The 20546-nt window shown below is 38.6% G+C and overlaps 1 protein-coding gene across 4 annotated transcripts; it reads right to left on the minus strand.

The window, feature by feature from the left end:
• Positions 1 to 269: 269 nt before the first annotated feature.
• Positions 270 to 6148, minus strand: LOC104237730 (pumilio homolog 12). Of its 4 annotated transcripts, none has more exons than XM_009791932.2 (7): positions 5745 to 6148; positions 3371 to 4959; positions 3107 to 3269; positions 1661 to 1824; positions 1306 to 1564; positions 797 to 911; positions 270 to 665 (listed from the first exon to the last, which is right to left on the minus strand). In XM_009791932.2, the coding sequence occupies exons 2-6, from the start codon at positions 4921 to 4923 to the stop codon at positions 804 to 806; spliced, it is 2247 nt and encodes a 748-aa protein (XP_009790234.1). In that variant the 5' UTR covers positions 4924 to 4959; positions 5745 to 6148; the 3' UTR covers positions 270 to 665; positions 797 to 803. The 4 variants fall into 4 exon arrangements, with proteins under 4 accessions (XP_009790234.1, XP_009790236.1, XP_009790233.1 ...); XM_009791934.2 differs by having other exon boundaries at positions 270 to 661; positions 3371 to 4964; XM_009791931.2 differs by having other exon boundaries at positions 3371 to 4964; positions 5745 to 6147.
• Between the last annotated feature and the right edge of the window lie 14398 nt (positions 6149 to 20546).

Consider the following 20546-nt stretch of genomic DNA (forward strand, 5'->3'; position numbering starts at 1 on the left):
AACAAGGACCTTAAGCCTTCTATTTGATAATCAATCTTGCTTCATACTCTTCTCATTTCTAAATCTTTCTAGTGAAGAATAAGGATCCGTAAAAAGAGAACTACTGTTTTAATAATAGTAAGTTTCCTTGCACACCATTTCTCCTTAATCTCAGATAAACAAAGCATTAATCTGAATGTGAATCAAACTGCATTAAGAAATTGCGAACAGAACGAAAGCAGTTCTTTACAAGTAAGGCATGGAAAACAAAATACTTGTAAACAAATGAATGAATGAATGAATAAATAGAATTGATTATTATAGAAGAATCCCTCCTGAAAACATCCAAGCATAATTATACACCTTCAAAAATGATTATTTCTACAATATCAAGTTCCTCTTCCCACTTTCTCAGTGAGCACAAAAAAGGTGGTGTGGAAGGAAAGGCATTAGCAAAATATACAAAGTTTCTTAGTTCCTTCAAAGAAAAATATGGTTTAGAACCCACAAAATAGAAGAAATTTTCAAAAAGGCGGTAACATGTACTCATCTCTTAAGATGAGCGACGAAAATACCACTTCCTTCCAAGCTTCAAAACTCGTGGATACGGGCTGCCCAGCCTATGGAGACAACTTTAGGGCATTGTTTGTCCTGCTTTATTACTCCACATAAATTACACGGTCTGTCTGGAAAAACATAATGTTAAGTTGGACGGATATTTTGGAAAAATAATCCCTAAAATGTCCAGGAAGAGAACACTTGTATGCCGTTGAAACAACTTAAATATTGATGCAAGATTTGGATAATATTATCATACCTGCAACTTATTTTTTAAGACTATTGCATGAAAGGACCTTCTTCCCATAAGGACTGGTCCGAAGAATAGGAACATGGGCTCTCACGGCCTCCACTAGTGCAGCACGCAGAGCTCCCTACATGTTAGGAAATTGTCAATATACATATTCTTTAACGTTAGAACATGCAGTAGTGAAGTGTCAAATGTAGGAATATGTGTTCAACTGTATCGTTCGGGTCCTTCAATATTTTCTTGTTGCCAATTGTCACTATATAAAGTTTCTTATGTTCTTTACAGGAGATCTTTGCACTGGTTGACTAAATATACCTGTTGGGGAAACACCTTAAAACACCTAGGAGAAGAAAAGTTCTTTATATCCTGCAAGACTAAATGTTTCAAGCGCAGAGCCATTGACTCGCCCAATTTAGGGCCCTCTTTAGAAGTATATCCGAACTACCAAATCTGTATCTTGAAACTAGCAACCATATTTAAGGTCGCAAAGAGATAAGACCGGTGCTAAAATGACTAACCTTTGAGATATTTAGAGCAGCTTGGATAACATAGTTTCCATATGGATCCTGCATGATCTGGTCTAGTCGAGGATCACTTATCAGCTCCTCAATAATATATGAACAATGTTCTTCATCTGCATGCTTTAGGCATTTCTCGACTACATTACTGCTGTATTTTTGCATAGAAAGGTCAGCATATTTACCCCTCAGCTGGTCAAAGATATCTGTTGTCGCCCAAGGAATACCAATATCGAAAATATATTGCACAACATAATTCCTGCAATACAGAAAACAATGAGAATTAACTATAGAGAAATCCAAGTTTATGTATTCTAAAAAAAGAGATGAAATTTGACACTTGAAATTGCCGTACCCAAATGGATCTTGAGAAAGAACCAAAGCATTAGAAGTGATCTCATAGATTAGTCGATGTCTTTGGACACCATCAGATTGGCTAAGGCATTTCTGAAGCACACAACAACCATGACGATCTGTTGCAAGTTCAACACAGTTGGTAATAGCAGCTTCAAACAGGAACTGCAAAAGAAAGAAATTTGTGTCATAACAAGTTTCATCAACTTCTGTGGCATGCAACACTAAGCAATAAGGAAACCTCAAATGGCTATATGTGAAAACTAGCGAACCTCTTCAGAAGTTACAAGCCAAAAGTAAGTGACACAGAACAATAAAAAATAAGAAAGCTTGTAAAGAATTTACTTCAACAGGATGGATCAATATACCCAACAATGTAAGAGGGAGGCATCGGTAGTGGAAAGAATGTCATTTATTCCCTTAAAATCAGAGGGTTTCCCATAATATGTTAAGTTTCATCAATTTGAATAGGAAGTTAGGAAATGAAGACAAAGTAACACTATGAATATATTAGTTCACTTGTTTTATTTCCTTATAAGGAAGAATATGCATTGTTTTGAATTACCAATATTACAGCTACAAGAAAAAGACATGGTTAGAAACACAATAAGTTTGGCACGACCAAATACTATAAACAATCTGATGCAGCACAGTCAACCAATATCATTGAAGTTTAAGAGTATCAGTCACTGATGAAATGACATCAACACAACAAATAAAAGGACAATACATATATTAATCATGATTATGCGGTCAAATAGTTCCTGTAGTATTATTTACAAAGGACAAGGAGAAGATTGACTATTCTGTTAATATCTATCCCATGTGAAAACAGAGACATTGGAGAACATCAATCTCCTTAACTAAACTCATGCAAAACTGGAGATGAGTGTCTAGCAGCTGTAACAACCAAGGACAGACAGAAAAATCAAATGATTATCCGATCATCAAGTTATACTAGGCAATGGGTTGCAATTCAACTGAATTAATTAAGCAAAGCACACATTTCATTGCTGATAAAGATTACATAGCATGTCCTTTGGGTGGAAAATAACTTGTAAATAAGGAACGTTGCACATTAAAATTAGCAGCAGCAAAGTGACGGAAAAGAAAAGTATGCATAGTCTACTTGCTAAATTAAAATATCCATAAGATTGAGAAATCCAAGTCGTTTAAAAATTGATACCAAACATGCTACAAAAATGCAGTAGAATCTAAATGATAGAATTTATGGATAAAAGAGGCAAACTTTTTCCCTTTCTGCATTTTCTATCAAGGACTTGCAAAGAAAAGGAGCTTATTTTGATTATGTTCATTATTTACATAAAAGGAGTACTTGAGTCATCTCGACAAGATTGAGTAACAACTCAACCCTTTGATCTCTAAACTACATCAAAGAAATACCAGTCTAAATATTTTCCTATGAACGGATACATATGAAACTTACTTCTCTATATTCAGGTGTTAAGTATTGCAAGCACCGCTGTGCAACATGGTTTCCATTCATGTCTTTGATTAAATTCACTAAACCGGGTTTCAATGAGGACACAATCATGGAAAACTGTTCAGGTGTTTTAAGCGTTTCAACAACTTTTTGCACAGCTCGGGTCCTGCAGTTGAGAAGAAGAAAAAAATCAAACTATTGTGATGAAAATGGACAAAAACTGCATATCGGTAAGAAAAAGGACTTTGATAAAGATAGAAATCAGACCCGTGCATGTCACATGAAATCATTACAAGATCCCCAGCTTTTCTAGTAATTGCACGAAGTATCTGCATTCGTTGATCCTCATTGCACACCTCAAGAAGCTTTTGAACAAGGTAATTGCCAAAGGGGTCAATCATGAGCTCCACGATATGAACAATAATCTCAGGAAAAATCTTTTCAACATCTTCTGAAGTTCCTTCTGCAAATTTCCTTTGCAAGAAGCGGCATCCATTTTGATCCTTCGCCATGAGATATATTCTTCCAGCAAAATCATCAATTAAATTATACTCTTGAGATTGTGACCTCCGATGAAATTTGAGATCAACAGCATCAGGAGAATAGCTTCTTGAATCTAGACAATCCAAGCGAGATTCCATAGTTGGAGTATAGAAACCCCGCTTCGGATAAGCACCGGGTAGAACTCTTCTATTTCGGTTCATATTTGAAAGACAGTGATTACCTCCAAAAGAACCGAATTTAGCTGACTTGACTGGCTCCAATCCATGCGATCGTATTAACATTCTTTCAGGAAAATATTGTTTCTCTGCTTTGTCTAGACCTTGCTGTGCATCAGAACCCACGGAGCAAAACAGGGGATTTAACGGGCTTATACTCCTTGAAACTTGCTGGTTGACTTGAGGAATGGGCAGCTCCATGAATGGTGGTCGGGGGCTACTATTGATTGCTCTACTTGTTATCATCCCATTTGGTTGAATTAGACGTTGACTGTCCAACTGTTGATTTCGGAGCTGCTGCATATATAAGAAATAATGTTGTTCCTCTTGTCGACAAGCTCCGTGGGGCCGATTGATTTGTGAGTGGAAGTAAGGAACTGGTGATGTAACATCCAAGAAATAATGTTGTTGATTGGAAATTACTGGAATATCTACCGGATGAATTGGTGGAAGTAGGTGAACACCTTGTACTCCAGGAGGTAATGGTACAGCTGCAGATATGTTCTCCATTCTATGTACATATCCACTTTGGTGCCCATAATTTTCTCCAATAGGAGTAAAACCATTAAAAGCAGTCGGTAGATTATTTGGTGTTCTTGGAGAGGGAACAACTACCACTTTGGAATCCAAATTCGAAGGGATTTTACCTAAGCCATTTTTGCGTTGTCCATTCACAACAGCTAAATGGTTCAGCAACGGCGTAGAACTGGCCAGAGGAGCTGCAGAGTCTAACAAGTCGCCATCTTTTACATGCAGCTCAGCAAATGCGGATGTTATAGCCTGTTCATTTGGTAAATTTATTTCTTCCGACTCAAACCTCTTTTTCATTGGCGTTTGGACTCGGTTACCAAATTCTTTTAGCTCACCTAAGATCCCATTGATTTTATATGGCTCACCGACACCAATGCTCTTCGACCTATCCAAAGCCAAAGCCCCATTTGAGGATACCAACTTCTGATTTTTTGGGCAATTGATAGCTCCAGATTCCTCGGGATATGAATTCCCAGAAGTAACATTTGGAATCTCTCCAAGAAGTTTCTCAAACTCATCATTTTCCAGTTCATTTACTCCATTCTCCATTTTTCGAACAATAGGCAGCATCAAGATTGCTCTTCACTAATCACTTCAGTGTTTCTTCTATACTACAACAAAGAGAATAGAAAATGAGTCAAAGCACATAGTCAGTATACAAAATACAAAATTAGCTAAAATTTAATATATATACATCAAATATCCTCCTTGCAAACCAAATTTATCACACACAAAAAAAAGAAGGAAAAACATCAGCAAGCACAAAAACACCAAAAATTTTGCACGACAAATTCCGCTACAAGAATGATACATATTGGCATCATCCACTATCTAAGCCAAAGAATCAAACAAAATGATTGTAAGAAAAGCAAAAACAAGGAAAAACATAGACAAACTTGGTAAAGAATGTTTTATTTAAGCTCATCTGACTCTAATATTATATAAATAAAAATTACGAGAAGTTCTCTATATTTTCCACCGCAATTCGTTCACATTTGAAGGAGATGATGAAATCTACATTTTCACATTCTAAAAAACATAGACAGACTGGGAAAAGAATGACAAAACCCCAGTTCAAGAACTGAGTCAGCACATTCACATTTACAAAAATTATGTCATTATCCAGAACATCAGACAATAGTCTACCAACCAGTCTCCTCGATATTGACGTCAAACAAAATACATAAAAACAATCGAAACAGACAAAATAGAATAACACATCAGATTCCCACAAACACATCCAAGATTCATCAGAGGACTCAAAACCCAATTCCACAGATCATCAAAAATCAAATGAGAACCCAAACAAAATATTCAAAATTTTCAGAACAAAACAGTGAGAAAACATAAAACTTTGATCATAACACAGTGGGAAAGAACAGTGAGCTTACTGATCACAGTAACAATAATGCCATGAAATTGATCATATTATGAATTCACAAGGAAAAGGCTTTTCTTGATTTTTCAAGATTACTAAAAAATAAAACGAAAAGGGAGATTTTCTTGAATTGTGAAAAACACAGAGGAAGTGAAAGTGAAGTGAGGCGGCGTGTGAAGAGTTTTCATAGGATTATAACTGAAGAGAGAGAGAAAAAGAAAGAGGTGGCATTCAACCATAGATATAGATAGATAGTATGTATATGTATGTATGATTTGTACATCACATACACACCAAACCCAATTGAAACAAACAGACCAACAACTAGAAAAAGGTTGGCAGATATTTCAAGAAAGAGTACAATTTTGGAATGGCAGATTAGCCATTATTATTATTTGGGATACACCAAAACCATGCATGCCTTTGGTCTTCCCACATTGTTTGGTACGTTTCTGGTTTCTTGCCAAGGATGACCCCTTTTTAAAGTATTGATTATTTAACCATACTTAATACTAGTACAATTAAACATCACTAGTAGAGTATTTAATTAGTATTTCCACTATATTTATTTAAGACTTTAACACTTTAGACAAATGCGGAGTCACAGTCGTTTTAGTTATTGGATTTATAATTACATATTTTATAGCTTTTCTAATATAAATGTATAGTCTAAACAAAGGTTACTGTATTTATCTAAACATGTAATTTATTTCCTAGCTCCGCCCCTGCTTTTAGGTTGTCTAAATGATAATCAGATTCTAGAGATAACTGATTATAGTAAATAGAATTAGAAATCTAAAAAATAAAATATGCGGCTTGTTATAACATGTTAAATTTCATTAATTGTGTAAATGTTCATTGTATTGTCAATGTATATAAGCAAATCTATTTTTAAATCTGTCTAAGCTCAATACATTATTATATGCTTTAATTAGAAAATGTGGATAGAAGTTATGATATACGTTTGATATAATATATTACACATAAAGAATATAAAGAGCATTGCATGCCTTATTATTTGGCTCAACAACCCATGAGAAAATGGCTCACGTTTGAAGCTCTTGCCTAGTATGATCAAGATTGTATATAATCTGAAAATTACTTTTTATATGTTAGTCCACCCCTTCTAATTGTTTTTTTTTCCTTTTCTTCATTCTTCTTCTTCCTGTATCACGACTTTGCACCCCAAATTCCTCTACCGTTATTATTCTCCTTCAATTCTCCTTCCAGATTCAAAGTTGATCCAACAATACATAAATATATTTGTTATTTACTGTCATGCACTAAAGATGTTCACTTGGTATGTTGTTAGATCATCAAACTAGAAAGAAGGTGTCGGCATTGTCTCAGTCTTATCATCATGCCACATGTAATTTCAACCCCAGTGGTTGATTAAAATCTTGAAAAATAGAAGTCACCATTAAAGGTCGTTCGAAGCTTCGATTTCAGAAATTGGATTTTTCGAGTTTGTTAGTTGTTTGGACTAGATGTTGTCCCAATTGATTGGAATCATCAAGAGGAGTTCAAAACTTAATTTGAAGTGATTTGGCATAGACTCGAGCTAGATTCGAGTCAAGGAGAGGCTCAAGGAAGAAGAAGAACCCGTGAAACTTTATTGGTAGGATTCATTTGTATAACAGTTTATAATATTGTAGAACAATGTATAAACACCTCTTATACACTACTCCCTCCGTTCCAATTTATGTGAACCTGTTTGACTGGGCACGGAGTTTAAGAAAAAAATGAAGACTTTTGGAATTTGTGGTCTTAAACAAGTCCAAATGGGCCCCAGAGTATTTGTGTGGTTATAAAAGCTTCTCATTAAGGGTGGAGTTGTAAGTTTAAGCTAAATTGTTACCAAATTTAGAAAGGGTTCATTCTTTTTGGAACAGACCAAAAAGGAAATAGGTTCACATAAATTGGAACAGAGGGAGTATTATATACAAGATTAATACATTATTTACAGGTATTTGGTGGATTTTTCACTTCTTCTTCTTCTTCACTTATATATATAGTGTATCACAAACATTTTCAGTATTTTGCTTATACATCTTTATACAATTATATACATATTGTATCTCCTTGTATAAAAGTGTATAAGCATCTTTGATGGAATTTTTGTACGATTTCAACTAGTAATTCTTGTTCAAAACTAGCCTAATTCTCCATTAAATTACTTCGAAATCTGTACACAACCTTCTTAGACTATTCCTAACAAGTCTAAATAACACCAACTCTATTTCTTATAAAATCATGTTCGAAATTTAACAAGATTAGCATTGGAGACGATCCGATTTTAGGTTTCTCACGCTTGTTTTTGTATTTTTATAGCTGGGATATGTATGTATAAACTTGAGGAAGAAGGAGAATGGAAACTCACGGACATTTCACGCCTAAAAATCTGGAGAATAAAAAACGATAAACTCTTTCGAATATAAGCTTATTCACGTTGGGCTACGCATTTACAAACTTATAAATAGGCTACAATATTGCATCGTCAACTTATAAACTGATTTATTGTGTAATTCTTTTGAGAACAAGAATATACTACAGTTGTTGTTAATTCCTAATAGTTTTTATAACATGCTTTTCTTCTTTTTCATTCTCCTTTGACGATGGTCTTAGTCTAACTACACGCTATAATTATCAACTTTCTTTTTTGTCCATTCCCTAAGGACTTTGCAATTTTAGATACCACATAAAAAGACAATTTTTACTAGTGTAGCAAACAAAGAAAAATCATTTTAATTTAACTTAACCTTCAAAAAGCCATATTTGTTAAAGTTTGACTTGTTCATGATTCAGATTAATCTAAATCAAGCTTTGAATTTGTCAAACACAAGGAAAGCGTATAACTTTTTCTTTTTGTTTTGTAGTTATTTCTTTGAATAAAAGATATTGACATGCTGATGTAAAAATAAATTAAATTCTTGATCAATATTAGCTTAAGTTCCTTTTATAACAACTAGAAATGAATTATAATCAAATAATTTTAAAATAGATAAATTGGGTTTTTATCATAGTCACTAAGATTTGTGCAATTGATTGTACTATTATATTTCCGTTCATTTTAGAGAAAACAATGTCTAATTTTTAGCCTAAAATATTTTAATTCATTGGAGGGGGAAAAGGTACTAACTACATGATTAGGGAGCAACATAAGAGAAATTCCTAGATGTACAGTACCATTAGCTATTCTCTATCAACAGACTTTTATGACTTGCTAAACCGAAAGCAATAATTAATGTTTTCCATTCTTTCATTTCTTCCCCCTAAAGTAATTTAGTGTTAATCCTGTTTTTACCATAAGTTAGTAAATAGTAGAGAGAGTATAACAAGGGCAATTCAATAAATTTTAGTGATTTAAAGCCAAATTTTAATAAGAATCCAAATTGTGTACACCTATACAAATATATGTAAAAAATTAATATTATCTTTTCTTTTCTTTCATACTTATTTGTAGTGTAGTATCCTTACAAAATATAAGATTTTTAGCTTCACTTATTATATTAGCAAGGGTTAATTCAAGTTAATAAGATGTTAAACATATGTTTACAATACACTACCTTGGATCTTGTTGTAAAAAGCTTTATTTACTAATATAAAAATTTGAGTAATTTAATTCAAAATTTTAAAATATTTCTAATGTTTAAAAATAGATATTCTTTGTTTCTTTCTTTTATACACAAATTTTGTACTTTTTTTCTACAAACTTCAATATTGTCTAAGCAAAATAATTATTATGTATTCCACCATCAATACTTTTTGGAGCCTCAAAATTTTGGGGGCCTAGAGCAAAGTAGTTACTAGCCTCATTATTGAGACACCCATGGAGTATAAAACTTTGTTGTGTTTACACTTAACAATTTGGCAAATCAAACCTCAAAAGTAATAGGAAGTGTGTTTGTCTTTCTTCTATATAAAATTAAATGATTCAATTATTATCTTTGAATACGGTTAAAATCAGGCTTGCCCAATTTTGCCATTAAATCGAGACCAGGGAATAACATCGAGGGTCAACCCCTTTATGGATCAGGACAGAGCTCGGAGACAAGGTATCGAGTTCAAGAATCAGAGTGCCCGTCGAGATCAAGGCCATCAGCAATCGAGGCCTAATACGATCGACTTCGAGTGAGGCGCAATAACGGAAAGTTGGAATATCGTAACCCGTCGGAGATCACCGCGAAAATTCCGGAACAGATCAAATCAAGGGCATTGTTAAGGCTAATCATGGGATTTACTTCCGTAATTAGAATTGTTCCATAAATAGGACTCCTCTGCTATATAAAAAGAACCCTAATCATTTTGTAACCAACTTACATTCATACAGGTCAAGGCAATATAATATTTCTCTCTTTCTCTGGTTTATCAACTTGTTGTTCTTTAACTGTCCTTACTTTACTAAGCTCAAGGGCATTGTCCAAGCATTGGTTTGTTTATATTCTTGTCAATTCTCATCACTTATCTTTAAGTTAATCAATTGGTATTAGGTGAAATCACATATCCTTAAAACCACATTATAAGTTTAATTGTTATCCAATTTTTAGGGTAAATAGTATTAATCCTCATAACACACACTGTTTTTACACTTGTTCTCGTAAGTGTCATTGATTTCAAGAATTAATATGTCAAACTCTCAAGTAGTGCCCACTCACATAGCCATCGGCCTTGGTCTTCATGGTAAGAACGAGCACATAGTCACCTCGGAAAACGGAGTACCCCCAATCAATCTCGATGGACCACAGGCCGTAAATAGACCACATGCCGTAAATCTAATCGATGTCAATTCTAGTGTTGTGATTCATGGAAATTTAGGCGTCGACCCTAAAAATAGCGCAGAGACGCCCGGGCAGCCGATGAGAATGCACAGAGCGGTGAAAAAGACGGGATTAGCCTTCGAATGATATTTGAAATGTTACAAACTCAGCAGGCTGTAATAGCGCAACTCCAGAATCGGGCACCAAGCAGAATCAAACTCGATACATCACAGGAAGTTATTCATAGGGTCGAACCTGTACATGAGAAATTGAACGATAATGGAATGGGAACTGACCCTGCCGTCATGAAGGTGTTCGAGGAGCTCACTATACGAATAGAATCAGGTCAAAAGAAAATTGAGGCTAATGACAAAAAGGTAAAAACGTACAACTCACGAGTTGACCAAATACCAAGGTCACCCCCGATCCTAAAGGGCTTAGATTTGAAGAAGTTCGTGCAGAAGCCTTTTCCTCACAGTGCAGCTTCGAAACCCATTCCTAAGAAGTTTCGTATGCCGGACATCCTCAAGTACAACGGGACCACCGATCCTAATGAACATATCACTTCGTACACATGCTAAATAAAGGGAAATGACTTAGAAAATGATGATATTGAATCCATTCTGTTGAAAATATTTGAAGAAACTTTATCGAATGGGGCATATGGTACTGCAATTTGTCGCCAATTCCATCGATTCTTTCGCCAAGCTCGCCGATTCGTTCGTAAAGGCAAACGCCGGAGAAATAAAGGTCGCGACCAGGAAGTCAGACCTCTTCAAAGTGAGACAAAAGGACAATAAAATGCTAATGGAATTTGTAACTCAATTTCAGATGGAATGCATGGACCTAGCGTCGGTTACCGATGATTGGGCTATCCAGGCCTTTAGTCAGGGTTTGGACGAGCGAAGTTCGGTAGCATCACACCAACTAAAGCAGAATTTCATCGAATATCCAGTGGTGACCTGGGTCAATATGCATAATCGATACCAGTCAAAGATCAGAGTCGAGGATGATCAGTTGGGAGCCCCATCCGGTACCGTTTACCCGAATAGATCTGAAGGCATGATTCAAAGAGACATCGACAGAGAGCCCCGATCGAACAGAGATCGGTATGAACCATATAGCGCAGATCGTAGAAAAAATGTACCAGGACGTAATCCCGTTCGAAATGATCGAAGGAGTGATCAAGGTCAAAATTCCTGAGGGCTTATGAGTAAGAGTGGCTTTAATAAACATGTCTAGCCTAAAGAAGCATCACGGTTATTGGAATACAATTTCAGCGTCGATGCTTCAGGTATTGTGTCAGCCATTGGACAAATCAAGGATACTAGGTGGCCTAGACCTCTACAGACCGATCCAGCTCAAAGGAACCCAAAATGTGCAAGTACCATGGAACCCATGGTCATAGAACCGAAGACTGCAGACAGTTAAGGGAGGAGGTAGCTCGTTTATTCAACAAGGGTCACTTTCGATAGTTCTTGAGTGACCAAGCCAAAAATCACTTCAAAGACAAGGACGCAAACAGGAAGAACTGCAGCACATGATTCATATGATCGTTCATGGAGTCAATGTTCCTCAAGGCCCGATATTCAAATGCACCGAAGTGACAATCACAAAGGAGAAATGTACTCGGGATTACTTACTAGAAGATACCTTATCTTTCAATGATGAGGATGCAAAAGTAATCGAACAGCCTCACAATGACGCATTGGTAATATCTATCCTTATGATAAACGTGTGTTGATTGATCCAGGTAGCTCGGAGAACATTATTCAATCGAGGGTCATAGAGAAGCTCGGCCTTCAGGATCAAATCGTGCCTGCAGCTCGAGTGCTCAACGATTTCAACATGGCAAGTGAAACCACCAAAGGGGAAATCATGTTGCCAGTAAACGTGGCCGAAACTATCTAGGAAACGACGTTTCATGTAATCGAAGGTGATATGAGATACAACGCACTGCTTGGGAGACCTTGGATCCATAATATAAGGGTGGTACCTTCAACACATCATCAAGTTTCGAAATTCCCAACACCGGAAGGAATCAAAACGGTGTACGGCGAACAACCAGCAACCAAAGAGATGTTTGCAATTGATGAGGTGATACCAGTGTCAACTCTAACATCAACAAAGGGACCATGATCGAAGGAAAAGCAGGAAGCCAAATAGCAACCATAGTCGCCAGCCTCGGCCAGATCGGAATAGTAGGAAATTATTGAGGATGATGATTGTATGATACCTCGAACCTTCATAATCCTCGATGATTCTGACGCCACAAAGTCGATGGTCAAAGAACTGGAGCAAGTCATACTGCTCGAGCACCTACCCGATCGAAAGGTATACCTGGGCACGGGGTTAACTCCCGAGCTCAGGGAAAAACTCATTAAATTCCTTATTAAAAATATGAATTATTTTGCTTGGTCCCACCTTGACATGACAAGGATCCCACTAGAGATTACCACTCATCGACTAAGCCTAGACCCGAAGTTTAGACCGGTAAAGCAAAAAAGAAGGCTACAGTCGGAGGTTAAGCATGCATTCATCAAGGATGAGGTAACCAAACTTCTCAAAATAGGGTCCATTCGGGAAGTAAAATATCCTGAATGGCTAGCAAACATAGTCGTAATCCCTAAGAAAGGTAATAAACTCAGAATGTGCGTAGACTATAAAGACTTAAACAAAGCATGCGCTAAAAATTCTTTTCCTTTGCCGAATATCAATCGTATGATCGATGCCACGGCCGGCCACGAGACCTTCATCTTTCTCGATGCCTACTTCGGGTACAACCAAATACAAATAAACCTGGAGGATCAGGAAAAGACTCCATTTATTACTAAGTACAGTACTTATTGATATAATGTAATACCGGTTGGGCTAATAAATACTGGTGCTACTTATCAACGCCTAGTAAACCGAGTGTTCGAAGAACAAATAGGTAAATCGATGGAGGTTTATATTGATGACATGCTAATTAAGTCCCTACGCACATAGGACCATTTGACACATTTGCAGGAAACCTTCAACATATTAAGAAAATACAACATGAAGCTCAACCCTGAGAAATGTGCTTTTAGGGTCGGTTCAGGGAAGTTCCTCAACTTTATGGTGTCAAATTGGGGAATCGAAGATCAACCCCGATAAAATCAAGGAAATCGAAGACATCACAATCGTGGATAGCGTTAAGGCCGTACAAAGATTAACATGGCGGATAGCCGCTTTAGGCCGGTTCATCTCGAGGTCTTCGGATCGAAGTCACAGGTTTTTCTCACTTCTCAAAAAGAAGAGCAATTTTACTTGGACCCCGGAATGCCAACAGTTATTGGAAGAATTAAAGTGGTATCTTTCGAGCCCACCATTGCTTCATACTCCGAAAGCGGACAAGCAACTCTACTTATGTTTGGCAGTCTCTGAGGTCGCGGTAAGTGGTGTCTTAGTTCGAGAAGACCAAGGTACGCAATTTCCTATTTACTATGTTAGCCGAACTTTAGGTGAGGCCGAAACCCAGTACCCACACTTAGAAAAATTAGCGCTTGTCCTAATAAGTGCAACTAGGAAATTAAAATCTTATTTTTAATGTCATCTTATCTGTGTTGTAACCACATACCCCTTTCGCAACATTCTGCACAAGCCCGAACTCTCAGGCCGACTAGCCAAATGGGCCATTAAAATCAATGGGTACAATATCGATATCAACCCCGAACGGCCAGCAAGTCTCAAATCTTAGCAAACTTCGTGGCCGACTTCACACCAGCCCTTATACCCGAGTTCGAAAAGGAACTATTGCTAAATTTGGGTACATCCTCGTTGGTGTGGACCCTTTTCACAAATCGTGCTCCAAATGTGAAGGGGTCCGGGCTATGTATCGTTTTGAAGCCACCAAAGGCAATAAGATTAGGCAGTCTATCAAAACTTTGAAATTGACTAACAATGAGGCCGAGTATGAAGCCATGATTGCAGGTTTCGAGCTAGCTAAGAGCTTGGGTGCAGAGGTCATCGAGGCCAAATGTGACTCCCAACTTGTGATAAATCAGGTCAATAGAAGTTTTGAGGTTCGGGAAGATCGGATGCAGAGGTACTTAGACAAGTTACAAGTGTCTCTACATCGATTTAAATAATGGACGCTACAACACGTACCTCGGGAACAAAATGGCGAGGTTGATGCCCTCGCAAATTTGGGGTCATCGATCGAAAATAATGAACTGAGCTGGGGAACTGTCGTGCAACTTTCAAGGTCAGTGATCGAAGAGGGACATGCCGAAATAAACTCCACAAGCCTAACTTGGGATTGGAGGAATAAATATGTCGAGTATCTAAAAAGCGGGAATCTTCCACCGGATCCTAAGGAAACAAGGACTCTTCGAACAAAGGCTGCACGATTCACATTAGTCGAAAATGGAACATTATACAGAAGGTTCGATGGACCATTGGTAGTATGTTTAGGTCCAGGAGACACAGATTACATTCTATGAGAAATTCACGAAGGTACTTGAGGAACCATTCTGGCGCCGAATAACTGGTTCACAAAGTTATCAGACCGGGATACTATTCGATCGATATGGAAAAGGACACTAAGGAAATCGTTTGAAAATGCGATAAGTGCCAAAGACATGCGCCGATGATCCGCCAACATGAAGAGCAACTTCATTCGGTCCTATCCTCGTGGACATTCATGAAATGGGGGATGGACATGGTTGGTCCTCTATCATCGACACCAGGTAAAGCTAAATTCATTTATTTATGATTGACTACTTCTTTAAGTGGGTTGAAGCACAGGCTTTTGAGAAAGTCAGAGAAAGAAGTTATGGACTTCATCTGGGATCACATCATATGCCAATTCGCGATACCTGTCGAGATAGTATGCGATAATGGAAAGCAGTTTATTGGTAGCATAGTAACAAAGTTCCTCAAGGATCACAAAATAAAAAAGATATTATCGACACCATACCATCCCAGTGGAAACGGACAGGCCGAATCAACAAACAAAACCATCATTTAGAATCTAAAGAAAAGATTGAACGACGCTAAGGGAAAGTGGAGGGAAATTTTACCCGAAGTTCTTTGGGCATATCGAACAACGTCAAAATCTAGCACAGGGGCAACACCGTTCTCCTTAGTGTATGGCACCGAAGCTCTAATCTCGGTCGAGATCGGGGAACCTAGCGTCAGGTTTCGATACACAACGGAAGAGTCGAATCACGAGGCTATGAGCACGAGCCTCAAACTGCTAGATGAAAAACAGGAAGCTGCCCTCATCAGAATGGCAGCACAAAAGTAGCACATCGAAAGATACTACAACCGAAGAACCAATTTTCACCACTTTCAAATCGGGAACTTAATTCTGAGAAAAGTCACCCTCAATACCCGAGACCCAAACGAAGGGAAACTCGGCCCGAATTGGGAAGGGCCATATTAGGTCCTCGGTGTCATCGGAAAGGGATCTTACAAACTTGGCACAATGGATGGCGAACAATTGCCAAATAATTGAAACATATCACTCCTCAAACGATATTATTGTTAAGGTATGACTTTTCCCCTTTTCATTTGTGTTTGATACTAACTTGTTGTAGGTGTTCGATTAAAGACGTCGAGAAATCCTTCAACACAAAGACCTTAGGTTTTAAAGCATGTGTCGCACTCTTTTTACCTTAGATCGATTTTTATCCCAAATGGGTTTTTCCGACGAGGTTTTTAACGAGCCAAAAATATTTGTGCTATCTGGGGACAATTTAAGAGGCTTCTTTACAATCAACCTCGAATACTAGGGGGCATCATCCTCGGATGTTATGTTCTTAAAGAAGATACTCCATATCAACAAGTCTCGATAGTCAAAAGTTTGTAAAGGGCCAAACGGTCGAATGAACTGTATCCTTGTAGATTACTCGAGCCCCGATGACAAAACATGTATGCATGGATGATCTATTGAAAGAAGTATTATTTTCCTTTCCTGATGTTCCATGCCTTAGTAAAATTTCTACTTTACTTATGACCTATGCGCCGATCTCAACTAAAGCTCGAGCTGCTAACCTCGTACTCGGGGACTGCTGTCCAAAATTGACATACTCGAATTACTAAACTTTGACACCATAAGATCTTGTAAAGGCAACTCTCGATTTTATAGGCCATGGCCATCCCACTCGGGGACAAGTACTTCGAACAAGTTCAAAGTACTATTGAGAAACAAGCCCAAAGGGCAAATCTCAAGTTAAAGGCTATGTCCAAACTAACACAGTTCGGAGACGTCCAACTTTTGTAATAAAACAAGCCTTCAAATATTTTCATAAAACCGGTTAAACAAGGCTACCCTCGGCAAAATTTAAAGGGTTTCGATAACATCAACTCTCAAAAACGTTAAGGGGTACCAAATTGTTCGAACTCTCAAACAAACTTATGCTAAGGCATACCAGAGTTTTTGATAACTCTAACCCTCGAGAATCCTGATGGGTACAGAGTTACCTCGTGCTAAGGCATAATAAATTCTTATATGATATAAACTTTTTAAGCCGAAAAGGGAAGAAGCTACTCTTTTGAGGCCATATCGGCCCAATTCAAAGAGCCTAAGGGGCATTATATATTTGGGTTCGAGGATCCACCCTTGCTCAACCGAAACCTAAGGGTTCTTTCTACTCCGAGTTCGAGCAAGTACTCACTTGATTATAGAGACTATACTAGTCAGACTTCAATCAAATCGCTTAAGTTTCGGTCGCAAGCAAAATTTTCACAAGACAACGAAGCGAGTCAAAATCCTCACAAGATATAAAGTATATAAGGCGAAAAGAAAAACAAAGTTTTCACGAAACAGAAATCAGAGACAAATCGGGAAAAAATGGATCTTTCATATATAGAAAAGTATTTACAAAGACCACCCAGGGTCTTACACAAAAAATCCAAAAAAGAAAAATAAATCTAAGTGCCTAATCTTCCCTGGGAGCTTCATCTACATCTTCTTCGCTCTCGGATCCGCTCATGCTCCCGGATTCATTATCATCTGGGATCAAAGCTTTGGCTTCGGCATCTAGCACTTTCGCGTTCTCGATATCGACAGTAAGGTCAAAACCACGAGCATGAATCTCTTTGAGAGTCTCTCTCCAAGACTGGCATTTGGCATGCTCGGCAACTCAAAATGATCGAATCTGGGCAGCATCAGAAATTTCCTTTACCCGAGCGTGAGCAGCTTTAGCATCAGCTCGGTAGACGTCCACGACCGCCTCTACATCGACCTTTACTCTTTCTGCCTCAGATGTGGCTTTTGCAAGCTCAGCGGCCAGCCAAACCTCGAGCTCCTCAATTTTCTTGGCTTGAGCCAAGATCTCCTCCTTCATGCTTTGGAGTTGACGTTCGGCCAAAGATAGCTGGGCCCGAGCAGTGTCTTTCTCCGAGGCAAGGCAATCCATGTTTTGCTTCCACCCAAGGTATATGCCTCCTTCATCTTGGCCTCCTCGCGAAGTTGCTCGATCTTTTCGGCCTTCTACTGAACCTGCAAGATTGAAGTGTTAGTCATCGTCCTCGGCTTAATAAAACGAGCTTCCAAAAAATTGCATTACCTGCTCAATTAAGTCGGTTTGCCCTTTATGAGCTGCTTCCAATTCAGCTCTAAGGCCCCTCACCTCCTCTTCCTTTTGCTCAATAAGGAGTTTTAGGACATCTCTCTCCTCCGTAAGTTTTTTGAGATCGGCCTCACACCGGTCCAACTCTACCCGGGATTTAGAAAACGTTTCCCGATGGAGCATCAAGGCCTATGAAAAAAGAAAGAAAATCAGACAAGAAGAAATAAAGACAAAGATAACATTAACAAAGGGAGCTAAGGCTCACCTAACTCAAAAGTCGATGGGCTTCATCGAAGATACTCAATGCATCACCCAGATCGGAAGTCTCTTCGACCCCCTTGAAGTAGCCACAGAAAAGTTCTTCCCCTTCGTGGGTCGTTCCCCCATCGGGGGTCCCGATGGCCTGGGCTTCCTGAATTTTCCCCTCAGAAAATGTTGGGAGGGGCGAATTTCTAATGTCTATTGCCCAAAGCGAGTCACTTGGGGCGTTCTCTTTGTTTTGAAGGGCCTCAGAACTATCCCTTTCAGGTACATCCATCGGTTTCCCATCACGGTGGGAGGTAACCTCAGCTTTCGATGACTAGGGGACTTTGCTCGGGCCATCTTCCGAGATCCCCTCGGTTCGAGGTTGAACCTCTTTGGTCATCACTGGCTCGGCGGCCTTTGGGACCTCGGTGTTCCTCTTTCGAGCAACCAGCTCGTAGCCAGCATCTCCATTCTCCTTTTCTTCATCTCGTAGCTGTTGAACTATATTTTCATGCAGGGCGGCGGTATCTTTCTTCGACTTGCGAGCCTTACTCTTCTTAGGCTTTGGAGTATCAAAAAGCGAGACCCTTTTTCTCTTCTTCTCTTTTGACAGCTTCGAAACCTCCTCTTCCCCAGGCGAAAGCGGCCTCATGATAGCATTGTCCCCGAGACCTGTACGAAAGAAAACCAGGTAGAAATAAAAAAGAGACATTTCATAGAAGAACATCAAACACACAAAAAGAAACTTACCATGATTTTTGGCCTCCCATCGACCCTTTCCAAATCATGCCTCGAGCGCTCGGTGTGTGAAGAGGTCGATGCCAATTTTTGAACCCAGCCCTCAAGGTTCGAAATTGCACCAGGCACCCAAGAGACTGTTGCACCATAAGAAAGAATGTTGATGAGAAAAGGTAAAGGAAGCAAAACAATCAACAGAAGGTATTGGTGGGTTTGTACTTACGCTTCGTGTTCCATTCTTCGGGGAATGGCATCTTCTCGGCCGGGATTATGTCAGAAGTCCTCACTCGAACAAACCGGCCCATCCATCCTCGATCTTTGTCCTCATTTATGCTCGAGAACAACATTTTTATGGCCCGGCGTTGAAGCCTTATTAACCTGCCTCGATAGAGATGAGGGCTATATAGTCTAATGAGATGGTCGAGGGTGAAAGACATCCCTTCGACCTTGCTCACGAATAATCGGAGCAAAATAATGATGTGCCAAAAAGATGGGTGGATTTGGCCTAGGGTTATATGGTATTGGCGACATAAGTCGATAATAACGGGATCGATGAAACCCAACATGAAAGGGTAAGTGTAAACACTTAAAAACCATTTCACATAATTGGTAATATTCTCCTGGGGGCAGGAATCACCACCTCTTTGTTTTTCCAATGGCAATCTTTTTTCACCTGCTCAAGATCGCCCTCGGTTATCGATCATATGTATCTCAACATTGTCTCGCATCGGCCAAGGACCGATGAGGTTTTCTCAACTTTAAAATCGAAAGTAAGATCGCACGACCCGGGAACACACTCTTTGATACGTGGCTCCACCGGCATTTTATCACCGGCCAGACGCGATTAAGAGGCTTTTTTCCTTTTGAGGAACGATTTTTGATGTTTTCTCTGTTATTATATGAGTTCAAAGAAAGAAGAAGATGAAACTTGTTGTTTCAAGAAAAGATTGACAAACGAGATTTGGAGAACCTGCAAAATTGATAAGCTTGAAGGGAGTAGAAGAGTTTTTGAAGATTAGGAGAAATTTTGAAAGTAAAGTTTAAGAAAATTATGAAGATGATCTATTTATAATATTTGCTATGACGGTTGTAAAATGCTAGTGGCTGGCCGTCGACTGACGATCATTAATGATTTTGGGAACTGTACAGACGTGACGCTTCAGTCGCTTCCGTCACGAGGGTGACGTCATAATTGGTCGAGGTACAAAATTGAAAGCTCAGTTCGTTTCTTCTCATTATACTCCAAGAAACGAGGGGACTATCTGTATACGATTAAAATCAGGCTTGCCCAATTTTTCCATTAAATCGACACCAGGGAATAACATCGAGCGTTTGGCCCATAATGGATCAGGCTAGAGCACGAAGACAAGGTATCGAGTTCAAGAATCGGAGTGCACGTCGAGATCGAGGCTATCAGCAATCGAGACCTAATACGATCGACTTTGAGCGAGGCACAATAACGGAAAGGCGAAATATCATAACTGGCCGGAGATCACGGCAAAAATCCTGGTACAAATCAAATCAAGGGCGATT

This window comes from Nicotiana sylvestris, chromosome 9 (assembly GCF_000393655.2).
Source record: "Nicotiana sylvestris chromosome 9, ASM39365v2, whole genome shotgun sequence".
Classification (NCBI taxonomy): Eukaryota; Viridiplantae; Streptophyta; class Magnoliopsida; order Solanales; family Solanaceae; genus Nicotiana; species Nicotiana sylvestris.

What these genes read in the sequence shown, in the direction of transcription:
- LOC104237730 (XM_009791932.2), bottom strand. Translation starts at nt 4,923, where the DNA reads ATGCTGCCTATTGTTCGAAAAATGGAGAATGGAGTAAATGAACTGGAA. An exon ending in CTTTCTCAAGATCCATTTGG is followed by an intron (nt 1,565 to 1,660) that starts GTACGGCAATTT and finishes TCTGTATTGCAG; the next exon opens with GAATTATGTTGTGCAATATA. An exon ending in CTGCTCTAAATATCTCAAAG is followed by an intron (nt 912 to 1,305) that starts GTTAGTCATTTT and finishes CCTAACATGTAG; the next exon opens with GGAGCTCTGCGTGCTGCACT.